Below are 13,045 nucleotides of genomic sequence, written 5' to 3' on the forward strand. Positions count from 1 at the left end.
ACCGATTTTAACGCGGTTGGTAGCATTCAATGCAGTTTTTAAAGCCTCATAAAGGATCTTTAAGTTTGAATTGATTGAACAAGGAATTTCAAAGTAATTCTGAAAAAACACTTTATTCGCTTTTCTTTCGACAACGATAAAAAATTTTTTTATAGTTTTTTTAGTGGTGATCTATTAATGTATTTATCTTTCGGTAATACAAATTTCATAATTTTCTTGAATATGTCTTGCACGAAATTTTTTCTCTCAGTGTATTTACAAATATGAACTACCAAATAGAACATTTTTTTCTTGGATTCATCGGGGATTCTAACGCACACTTGAAAACATCGGAAAACTCTTTCATATTCTGAAATGATCCTATTACTCTAAACTCAGATGAGCTATGATTATCAACATTTAAAAGAATTTTCAAAAATTCAAGGCGTTCTACAGAACACAAAGCTTGAGCTGCGCTAATCCAGAACATCTGATTTGATGAAAAATGTTCCAGTCCAGGAAGCCGGGGTTCTTGTTTATTCAAACTACTCCAATAATTATAAGCTAAATAAGCTAATTTAATTCCTCCATTGTCAGCAATGTTTTCCAAAATAGTATATTCTCCATTTATCTGAGGAAAAAAAAGAGATAAAAACTCACGTTACAATCAAATGTTTTCTTTCTCCACTGTAAAATCAAACTTACATCCTTTCCAGTCTCCCTCACAGTATAATTCGAGTATTGAGTTATCAAACATGATACTTTTTTCAAGAATTTTATCTTTGTTGATGGTTTCCACCAATTATGCAAATTACCATCTTTGTCAAAATCCATTCCGCTAATGTCGAAACCATGAGTAATTTCGTGGCCAATCACATAACCAATTGCTCCGTAATTCATGTATTGTGGGCGATCAACGTTGAAATATCTACCTTGGAGAAAAGCAGCGGGAATTTCTGAAATAAAAAAAAATAAAAGTCACTGCCGGAAGAAAATGTTTCTATCAATTTTTTCATAAAAAAAAATCGTAAAACAGTTGACCCCAAAGGCCATGGCATACCTGCAACTTCCCGCTAATTCCATACCTAAGCGCTTATAATTGCACTTATGACGTTTTTGAGCTCTCTGAGCTCAAAGAATTAACTGTTCTATGCTTTTGAGCTCTTCGAGCTGAAAAGTCTAATAAAAGTTCAATGAAACACTGTTTTTTTAATTTTCAAACTTCAATTACTTTTGAATAAATAAACCGATTTTCACGTAGTTCGTACCATTCATCGCAGTTTTTTGAATCCTATGATTCACTTTTATACACAAATTGATCAGACCGAAAATTTTGGGGAAATTTGAAAGATTCACTGTTTCCGACTTGTTTCGACAACGATAACTCATGAACGAATCAACCGATTTTGACTAGCTCGACAGAGATCGACGTGTTTTTTTTTGTTAAGATCTGGTTAGTTTTCGAATCGATAGGTAAAGCCGTTTAAAAGTTATTCCTAAAAAAGAGTTTTTCAAAATTTTTATTTTTGCGCGTTCTAAAAACTAACCAGCTCTTAATGGCAAAAAACCACGTCGACTGCCACCGGTCCGGTGAAAATCGGTCTGACTAGTTCTCGCTTTAAGATTCTTCAAAGAGCTCAAAAAACTGCGTTTAATGTCATAAACCGTGAGAAAATCGGTTGATTCATTCAAAAATAGTGTTCTATGAAACTTCTATCAGACTTTTGAGCTCAAAAGCATAGAACGGTTATCTATTTGAGCTCGGAGAGCTCAAAATAACACAAAAACTATATTTTTGAGCTCGAAGAGCTCTAAAACAGAATAACTGATATGTTGAGCGCTTAGGTCTGAAGTTAGCGGGAAGTTGCAGGGATGGCCTTTAGGCTCAACCGTTTTTATAATTTTTTTTTATTTTGTTTTTTCTTAAAAATTAAATTATTCATAATGACTTCGTAAAATTTTTTCGCGTTATTTTCTTTAAAAAATTTCTAAAAATAGTTTATTTTAGGTTGATAATAATTTTAAATGAAATATTTTACTTACGAATAGCATTATCTTGATGAAAATAAAATGCATTAACATCTGTTGGGGTGTATAACTGTCTCTTATTATTCATCTGAACTGATTCTTTTAATAGTTCAGAAGTAAGATTATACCTAATCAACTTCATAGTCAATAGCGTATCTAAAGAAGAATTATGTTCATCCAATTCGAAGTTCTTATAAAATTCATCTATTTTATGGTCATCTAAAAGCATGTCATCATAACCCATACGGTTTATTAGACTGTTAACTTTTTCTAATGCGTGTATTTTAGTTTTTTCATCCATCCAGTCAAGCTACAATAATTATGCATAGTGCTTACTATTAATATTCAATCTAAATATTCTTTATTCTAGAAGAAAAACAAATTTTAATAGTTACCATCTGTATAGTTTTTTTTAATTGGTTTTTTATATTGTTAACCATTTCAATTATGTTTTCTTTTGAATTTTGATTAAAGTAATTTTTTACATAAAGAGCACCAATACTTAGACCCATATAATTCGAGATATCGTCAAAGCAACCTTTTAATCTCAGTGGCTCTTTTGCTCGCCCATTCTTAATTTAAGAGTTGAAAATTTAATTTCTGGTTGACGTATGTCGTCACTCAAGTAAGATACAGATTCAAGAAAAACTCTCCAAAGTATGTAATTAGCTTGAATTCTCTTAGGAGTTTTGTTCATAAGTTTTTCAAATTCTAATAAAAAATTAGAAGCAGAGACAAAGATTTTTTGATTTTTTTCTATGTTCTTACGAGGTTGAAAAATTTTGTTCAAATATTCTAGCCATGGAATACTAGGATACCTTTCTTCTAATTTACTTACGGTTATTGGATTGTAATTTTCAGGCGTTAAGACATCAGTAATTGAACTGGTCTGAAATATGAAAAAATTTTGTTAATCAATGATTTTCCGAATTTGAAAAAAGTTTAGCCAAATCTATCTTCATCGTTATTTTTTAGATTTTTAGGAAAATTTCTCGATGATTACTATTTTTGATTGTTTGTTCTATTAAATTAACCTTTGACATTTTCTACGGATCATCAAATTTTTTAATATTGAAATTTTTTTTTTCAATGGACAATTTTTCGGGACCTTTTGAGAACCTTCAAATTAAAAAATTAAAGAAAAAATTAAAAAATTTAATGATTAAAAAAATTTCAATTTTTTTCGGAAAAAGAAAAAAAATTAAAAGACAATCTTGTATAAATTTTTTGTAGTTATTTATTACGGCCCCATATAACACAATTACGAATTATTAATTAATCTCATATTAAAAAGTAAATAATATTGCTATTGTGTCACGGTACTCTAGTTTTGCAAAAATTGAGGTTTCAAAAGATCTTGACGTTTTTAAGCCCTAAGAAGCTTCCCCGAATGTTTCCGCGATGATATATATATCTTTATATATCTTCTTTATATATATATTTCTTGTGTGCGTGTGTATGTCACTGAACTCTTCCTAGACGGCTGGACCGATTTTGATGAAATTTTTTGTGTGAGTTCAAGGGGATTCGAGGATGCGTTAGATTCACAATTTAGTCCACTGGAAAATGTTTATTTAACTAATTTTTCATTTATAAATAGTTGTTAATTTTTGAATGTTTTACATTGAATTCGGTAGACTGCGCTACCATCACAGCGTCAAATATTAAATATTATTCTATTTTAATGAGACGTTGAAGCAACGGGAACACACCGAGGCTCCACCTGAACGCCGGATGGAGAAGTAAAACGGGAATCGACCAACCATCGAGCATGGAAATTTATCCGACAACGGCTGATTGGACGCGCAGCTTCTTAGCTGCGCTAGAGAAAAACCACATGTTGCTGGAAAACGAAACAGAAATTATTCAATTCTGATCCGGATACCGTTCGAGCCACTATTGAGACACCGATAATTTTGTTGTTACCACTAAAATACAGCGAAGAATTTGATAGGAAATTCATCCGTTTACGTGCCGAATTTATTTAATTATTATTTTTGAGTGTCGATCCCGCCGAAAGTTAATTTTATGGTGTAATTGCCGTACGCCAGAAAAGCCAAGAATTCTACCAAAGATTTTTTGGTCATTCCGACAACGCAAAATTCCGTTTGTGACGCCATCGCCGAGAACCTCTGCCACCTGTCAGCACAGCCGACACCTGCTTCCTGGACTTTCACACCGTGCCGAGACGTCGACTGAACGGGGTAAGTGCGGTCGCAGTTTGTTAATGTACCTGGGTGACTTCACCGCGACCCGCGATTAAGCCGAGATCGGATAGGTTTCTTACCTGTCCGAGTTACAAGCTATAATTGTTTATTTAATTTTTTTTATAACGTTTGAAAGAAAGAAAGGACAACGAATTACGATTTTGAACTTAAGTCCGAGAATAATTGTGTACCGAAATTCAACAATTGCGTTGTTGAATTCCGGCTTCGGGGTGACGTCAGCCAGGTGTCCGGTGCCAATTTTTTTTTGTAAAAGACGCTGTTGAGAGATATCGTGTACATTTGTCGATTTGTTTTGATCAAAGTTTGAGATTGCCTACCGCAGAGAATTGGCTCGACTCGAGGGCCATCTAAGAGCGCCACTAGACACTATACCTCGAGCTTTGTTCCCACGTACTGCCCGACGGGTAACAACAGTTACCGACGGTCCTGTTATCCGCCGCGAATGATCACTGATTGATAGATTGTGCCATCGATAATCTATGTACGACAGATCGATGCACTTGATAAATTCATTTCTTTAATGCGAATTACAGCGAATTTTTTTTTGTTTGTTGCAATTATTCAACTGACTTCTTGTGACCTATTGTATTAAATTTGTTTATTGTTTAAGAAGGAAAATAATTTTTTTTTGGTTGTTAATTTGTTTGCGAGGCTCTTATTCGATTCGTTTGTTTATATTTTTATAGCGTACTAGCGATATTGTTCGACTTCGCGTGCGGTTAAATACGTTACCGATTCCGACTGGTCTGATTTCGGCGATTTTAATCGAATTTTGAACCATTAATTAATTAAATTTTTTTTTGTTATTTTTTTTTGATAAATTCAAAATTTTGTTGTTAAGAAAGGACAAGAGAAACAATTTTTTTGTATTGAGAAATTCAAAATCTTGTTTGTTAAGAAAAGAAAAGCGAAACAATTATATTTTTTTTTTGTATTGAGAAACTCGAAAATTTGTTTGTTAAGAAAAGAAACGAGAAAACATTTTTTTCTGATCATATTCAGATTTCTTTACAATAACAAAACATCATCTCACACACACACACCTCGTTCATTCCATCATCATCACTGCCCCCAACAACAGCGTCAACGAAGATTCAACAGTCACCAGAGATCATCGCCCAGCTCGACTTCAGCTTGATACCCAAGCCAGCAGCAGTCAAGTTTGACGCCAGTGATATCATCCAAAAACCGAAAGAAATTAATTCAGCTGACAGTAAAGTCAATGTCAGGACTGAAACTTCACCGTCATCAATAACTGAACAAGAGAAACTTTTCTCATTGTACCCACGGTTTAAGGAACCTGCAGCTCAACCACTAATATGGGTTAGTGAATTTCTAGATAGTATCAACGAGCTTCACACAGAAATTCGTGAGAACACTTTGGAGATTCAGAGCCTCCAAAAGAACACCCAGGCAGTAGAGAAGCGTCTATCCTCTTTACAGCACCAAAAACTGGCTAATCTACCCAGTTACCTCCGAGAAGTAGCCCATAGTGTTGACACCATCAATTACCGATTCGATGTTATCGAGCCTAAGATACAACTCATAGGCCAGGAATCTCAGCCAATCGCCGAGCCTGTTGCTCCAAAGTTTTTATGATTTGGGTTTTTGTCAGTTGAACAGAAATGATAAAATGTTGCCCAGATTGCTTTATACATTTCATCTACATTATCTTGATTCCTCATAATTGCTAAACCATAATATTTTTGGAGTTTATTTATAAAATTTACAGTTAACTTTTGTGATGTTTTACTTTTTCCTCCTAATTTCTTATTAATGTTCTTTACACTTCGGCAACGTGTTCCCATTCTTTTTTTCACATGTAGATAGCATTCCAATTTAGCAACAGGAATATCATAAGGATTCAAATCTATAAGTCCTTTGTGGGTAGCGCTATCACCATCACCAATATAGCGGGTATATTTTACACCATATTTACTAATGGAACGACCAAACATGTCTTTTACACTATCCACTTCCATTTTTGAGGCAGATCCTTTATGATTGGCATCACATTCTTCATCGTGTAATGATAGCCATTCCTCATAATCTTCAGGTTCGCTATTTTTTTTTCTTCCAAAAACACAACTCTGACAATATGTAGATTTTACGCATGAATCAAGAATTTTCTTGCTGTATTTTCCTGCCAGCGTAACTACTCCAAAACGGGAGGTATGGCCACGTTTTTTCCAGGTACCATCGCCGCTAACAGTCAAATTTGTCTCCGAATTTTCTTTCTTTAATGTAAGCTCTTTTTCTTCATTTATAGCTTGCTGCATACTGAGCTTACAAACAGTTTCGGCTGCAATCTGTAAATTCGTAAAACATCCCGCAAAAGTTTGGTCGTAAAATTTGCATGCTAAATCCATTAATCCACAGAAAAAATTTATCCCATTTATTCCGATGCCCAATAGACGCATCACAGCAACAATACGTTTATTTATTTCAAATGCGTTATTAATCATTGGTCCAGAATTAATATACGAATTGCCACATTCACAAATAATAGCAATGTTGAATCTTAGGCCTCTTGAACTTGCTTGATTGAAAGTAACTTTTTTTTGACAGGTTTTACACACCACTAAATTACTAATTGCACTAAAAACTGATAAAAATTGCAAAATACAATATCCATGAGATGGGTCAATCACAACATTATTGTCATTATTTTGTAATAACTTTTCTGCGGACGTACTGGTATTCGCAGTAGATTGCTCAAATGTAAATCTATTTCCGGTAAACTTGCGTTTTTTCGCAATTGATCGATGCTTAGGAACATTGTGAGTTTCTTTTTTATTTGAATATGAAGATTGATCACTCATTTTCAAGAAAATAGCACGTGTAAAATTATGATGCGCTCGATACAACGATCACAATGAAATTAAATGTGTCTGGCTCCGAAAATAATTTACGTGGCAGTAAACGAAAAATTTCTAGAAATTTCTAGAAATTATTATAATGATATATTTTTGTATACCTGAGAGCCAACAATAGAAACTGGAATCGTGTTATAGGGGCTGGAAGAGACAGTAGACTCTGAACAATACTTCAGGTACGTCTCGCAGCTAATGACACTCTAGCTGCCGAGCGGCTGCTCTTTAAAATGTTATAACTCAAAAACTATTTGAGATATCGATTTGAAATTTTAATATGTTATTTTTAAAGGTGTAATCTACCGAAATATGAAAAAAAATCGACTTTTTCGAAATTTCACACTAGGTATGCCCCTTAAAATTTCAAATCGATATCTCAAATAGTTTTTGCTATTATTTGTGAATGTGGCAATTCGTATATTAATTCTGGACCAATGATTAATAACGCATTTGAAATAAATAAACGTATTGTTGCTGTGATGCGTCTATTGGGCATCGGAATAAATGGGATAAATTTTTTCTGTGGATTAATGGATTTAGCATGCAAATTTTACGACCAAACTTTTGCGGGATGTTTTACGAATTTACAGATTGCAGCCGAAACTGTTTGTAAGCTCAGTATGCAGCAAGCTATAAATGAAGAAAAAGAGCTTACATTAAAGAAAGAAAATTCGGAGACAAATTTGACTGTTAGCGGCGATGGTACCTGGAAAAAACGTGGCCATACCTCCCGTTTTGGAGTAGTTACGCTGGCAGGAAAATACAGCAAGAAAATTCTTGATTCATGCGTAAAATCTACATATTGTCAGAGTTGTGTTTTTGGAAGAAAAAAAAAGATAGCGAACCTGAAGATTATGAGGAATGGCTATCATTACACGATGAAGAATGTGATGCCAATCATAAAGGATCTGCCTCAAAAATGGAAGTGGATAGTGTAAAAGACATGTTTGGTCGTTCCATTAGTAAATATGGTGTAAAATATACCCGCTATATTGGTGATGGTGATAGCGCTACCCACAAAGGACTTATAGATTTGAATCCTTATGATATTCCTGTTGCTAAATTGGAATGCTATCTACATGTGAAAAAAGAATGGGAACACGTTGCCGAAGTGTAAATAACATTAATAAGAAATTAGGAGGAAAAAGTAAAACATCACAAAAGTTAACTGTAAATTTTATAAATAAACTCCAAAAATATTATGGTTTAGCAATTATGAGGAATCAAGATAATGTAGATGAAATGTATAAAGCAATCTGGGCAACATTTTATTATTTCTGTTCAACTGACAAAAACCCAAATCATAAAAATTGTCCAGAAGGCGCTGAAAGTTGGTGCGCTTATCGCCGCGCGGAAGCTGAAGGAATCACTAGTACATTTAAACACGATTACCTCCCACTGGATCCAGAAGTACAAGAAGCTATAAAACCTATTTATGAAGACTTATCTCGATATGAATTGCTTGATAGATGTAAAGGTAACAATACTCAAAACAACAATGAAAGCTACAACGGTTTACTTTGGCACTTTTCACCCAAGCATCTTCATAATGGCTTCAAAACTATTGAATTGTCAAATAATTTTGCAACTGCAATATTTAATGACGGTTATTCGTCAATTTTGAAGATATTCAATGTAATGGGAGTGATAGTTGGACCTGCAGCAAGAGATTTTGCGGCTCTTAAGGACGACACGAGAATATGAATCGCTGATTATCGCCAAAGGGCTTCTTCAAAAGAAGGTCGATCATCTCGAAGAAAAGCTTCTTCAGCTGAACAAGCCCTTTTCGAAGAAGAGGAAGGTGTATTATATGGCCCTGGAATAGCAGATTAGCTGTAAATATGATTTTAAACCACTTATAACAGTGGAAACGATCATTTTATCTTTAAACGCGTTTTTCTCGAAACAGCATTTTCCGAATTTGCTGCAGTGATTACTCAAAAACAAATGATCCGATCACTATCGAATTTTTTTACATGTTCTATATATAGTTCTCCGTACAATGACCTATCGATTTTTTGATCTGATCAAAAATCGAATTTTCGCAGGCCACAAACGACCAAAATTTTAGGTAAAATTCGACTATTTTTTTAAAACGCCGCCATATTGTCAATTTTTGATTTTTTTTTTTATCGTAGGTCATTGTACAGACAATATTATCTAGTTTAACGAGATATTTTTTTTTTAGATTTCATCCACGGAGAAGGCCGGAATCACTGCAGCAGTGAAGGACCTTTTTTTTTCGCGCCGTTAGAGATCGACGATAACTTAAAAAATATTTAATTTTTTTTTCTCCTCCCTAGGCCAAAAGTTCGACTTTTTTCCCGCTAATCCGGGAAAAAAGTGGCACATTTTTTCTGTAGGGAAAAAAGTTTGCGCATGCGCACTAGTATCTGCTTCAGTCACGGTCGTATACAACACCGTGGTTTTAACTATTATGTTTCTAACCCTTTTTTCCATTATTTTATATGTACTTCATGTTGTTAATCCTAGTGGTGCAATAAATTACAAGTGATTTCATAATTTTAAAAATATTAATTAAGAAAAAGTGTGTTATAAAAATGAGTTCTTCCGATAGCTCTATTTCAAATGATGATGATGACAATATGAATATTGATCAAGAGGCTCAAGCAATAACAAATGAATTAGTTGCCAAAAAATCAGCACCGGCATATCATCTTTGCTACAAAAAATTTTTAGACTGGAAAACACACAAAAACATTAACGAGATATCTGAAAACGTGTTGCTCGTTTATTTCAGTGAGTTGTCAAAAACATTAAAACCATCTACGCTGTGGAGTAGATGGTCAATGTTAAAAACCGAGCTTAACCTCAATCATTCAATAGACATAAACACATTTCACAAACTGAAAACTTTCATGAAAAATATCAACAAAGGGTTTCACCCAAAAAAATCCCAAGTGTTAACACTGTCTCAGATCAAAATCTTTCTCGTTGACGCTTCTGATGATATTTATTTGGCTATGAAGGTAAGTTATAAAATAATGAATATAAAAAATAGATATTTTTCTGAGTAATGTTCAAATAATGATATAAAATTCAAGATATATACAATTAAATACATGTAAATTATTTACAATTTTTTTTATATACAAATAAATATATACTAAGATTATTTTTTATTACAGGTGATACTCATTTTTGGATTTTGCGGGGCGTTAAGATCAGGTGAATATTGTAGTATCAAAACTAATGATGTTAAAGACACTGGAACTCAGTTCATTGTTACCATACGCGATACAAAAATTATTATCCACGTTCTTTCGTCATCATGGATGAATACAGCGATAAAATTCGCCAGTACGTAGCTTTACGACCCGATAATTTGAACACTGACAGATTTTTTATACTGTACGACAAAGGAGCATGCAAACGTCAAGCGATGGGTAAAAATACAGTATCAGAAGTACCAAAAAAAATTGCTGAGTTTTTGAAGTTGCCAAATGCCTCTAGCTACACCGGACATTGCTTCAGACGTACCTCAGCAACGTTACTTGCAAATGCTGGCGCAAATCTTACAACACTTAAACAGCATGGTGGCTGGAGATCAAGTACCGTTGCTGAAGGGTACATTGAGAACTCGTTATATAATAAATCGAAAATTTTCAATCAAATTGTAAACTCAGAAAATACACGATTTACTATACAGAATTATTCTATGGACACGATAACAAAGTACTTCAAAGCAAAATGAATTGAGACCTTCAACTTCTGCACAACCGACTGAATCGCTAGCTACACCAAAGTATTCGTGCAAAGAAAATATTGCACCAAAAAACAAACAAGAATCACATCAATCATTACCGGACTATCATACTGAACTACGAGCTGTAAATGACATCGTATGGGACGAAGATTTTGATAATGTCGAGTCTAATAATGATTTGTCTCCAGTACCAGGCTTAAATTTAAATTCACAAGCTGCAAATCATTCAAAAAAATTATCAGCAAGAGAAAAAACTTCTGACAATTCAGCTTCATCTACTGAATCTGAAGAAGACCTTAACATGAACTGTCCAACAGTAACTATTAAAAAGTGTAAAATTACCAATCTTACTATTAATTATACCAAATAATATTATAATAATTAAAATATTATTGCAATTACTAGTATTATTATAATTACTTATTACTATTACGCTATAAACTAAGTAAATGATATAATTGTTGATTAATATTATCACTATTGTTAATTTCACAATTAAACTTAAATAAAGTGAATTATTTCAAAATATTTTAAATTTAAAAACTGTTGTTTTGAGTGGGGGGGCTCCGCCCCCAACCCCCGGGCCGGGGCTTCGCCCCGGACCCCTTTTCGTTTGTCTAACCTAGCTTTATTTTTCGATATTTAATTACGAACTTTTGGCCTGGTGGGAGAAAAAATAGTATGTGCACCACGGGAAAAATAGTAGTACATTTTCTCCCGCGTGTTTGCCACCCTCGCCTTCGGCTCGGGTGGCAATTTCACACGCGGGAGAAAATGTACTACTTTTTTCCCTAGGGGCACAATGTACTATTCTTCAAAAATTTCATTATGTATTCTTAAAACATGTATAAAGATATTCTTAAAATTTTAAAATAATTGATAAAGTATTTTTTTTAATAAAAATTCCCAAAAATCACGTTTTTTTTAGGCCGTTACACTAGGTGTGCTCCTTAAGCAAATTATTACGTTTTATATATTCTAAAAGTTCCTTACTGTTTAATTTAAGTTCTACTATTATAATTAATACGTCAAGCATTTATTGCATTCGAAAAATGTTAAGTAAATCATTAGTGTGTGGAATAAAATAGTTATTTTGTTATAAATCGTATACCATCATTGCTATGAATTTACCTATCTACTAAGATTATTTCACCTACACATTCTTTGAAGGACGAATACTATTAAGGAATAAACTGATACCTCACGGGCTGCTGTATTAATCAGGATCTTGTAAAACTATCATTTCCATATATTGTAAGTAATCAGAGAATATTTACTGGCACACGTGAGACTTCCTATCAAACTACATACTCTTTCTACAACGCTCTATTCATTCTAAATATCTAAAACTACATACGTCATCCGTAAGGAAGTGGATTTCCGAGAGCTGGTGGTCCTAATAAATAAATTTAGAGAATCAATTGACTAAATTCTTATCCGCAAGGTTTTGGTGAATTGATAATATATATATATATATATATATATATATATATATATATATATATATATGTCGGATTAGCGTTGGGTTGAGATGAACTCTCGCTGCCATTATTATTGTTGGACATTTTATTGTGAATTTAATGGTACAACGTCACAGGTAATACAATTTAACAGTATGTAACTATAGTCACTTATATCAACAATCACTTATTAATAACGTACAATAACAAAGAATCACTACACTATGATTATTACTATTATTACTAGATACAAACAATTGTAGTTTGACAAACGGGGTTAATATAAACAATATCAAAGTAATTACAATATTATTAACGTTGACGTTAGGAATGATCAGAGACTTAAGTCGGAAAACGAATCCACGATCGGAAGAGCAGCAGCCCGTTCTCGTGTACTGTTCAGGAAGAACTGCCTATTACCAGAAACTGTTTTCTATCTGTAGCTCCTTCAAGTAATTACTTTTAAAATAAAAAATACACAAGCTACGTACTGCAAATTCTAAAAATGTCTCGTCTTTTTGGTATTGCTGTCCCTTCGATCGTGGCTACGTTAGACCCGCACATGTGGTCTTTCCAACCCAAGTTGACCGTCATAAAAGGCTCCGAGAGAGTCTTACTAAACTTTCCTTAAGGGATTAAATCATAAAAATTAAAATGCTAAAGTTTATTTCTAGTTATAAACTAAAATGCTTGGGATTTTCCAACGTTCCCTTGTAAAAACCCGGCTATTGTCATCTCCGACACGGCCAT

At 33.5% G+C, this 13,045-nt stretch overlaps 2 protein-coding genes across 3 annotated transcripts in view; one reads left to right on the plus strand and one right to left on the minus strand.

The window, feature by feature from the left end:
- The window catches only part of LOC141538023 (neprilysin-2-like), a 45,548-nt gene that overhangs the window by 21,639 nt on the left and 10,864 nt on the right, over positions 1-13,045 (minus strand). The window contains exons 7-8 of one of the 2 annotated variants that reach the window (XM_074259276.1): positions 2,403-2,896; positions 2,182-2,317 (exon numbers count right to left, since the gene is read on the minus strand). The exons of the other annotated variant lie outside the window; for it this stretch is intronic. Of the exons in view, the coding sequence (XP_074115377.1) occupies positions 2,555-2,896 (342 nt within the window). The 3' untranslated portion in view covers positions 2,182-2,317; positions 2,403-2,554. Of the gene's footprint in view, positions 1-2,181; positions 2,318-2,402; positions 2,897-13,045 lie in introns of those variants that run through there. 2 annotated transcript variants of the gene reach the window in all.
- Positions 8,201-9,474, plus strand: LOC141538136 (uncharacterized). The gene is made up of 2 exons (XM_074259479.1): positions 8,201-8,943; positions 9,297-9,474. Exon 1 carries the CDS (start codon positions 8,201-8,203, stop codon positions 8,810-8,812), a length of 612 nt encoding a protein of 203 aa, XP_074115580.1. The 3' UTR covers positions 8,813-8,943; positions 9,297-9,474.

The sequence above is a fragment of the Cotesia typhae genome, unplaced genomic scaffold (assembly GCF_013202065.1).
Source record: "Cotesia typhae breed Kobodo isofemale line unplaced genomic scaffold, CoteBio_Ctyphae contig_20, whole genome shotgun sequence".
In the NCBI taxonomy this organism is placed as follows: Eukaryota; Metazoa; Arthropoda; class Insecta; order Hymenoptera; family Braconidae; genus Cotesia; species Cotesia typhae.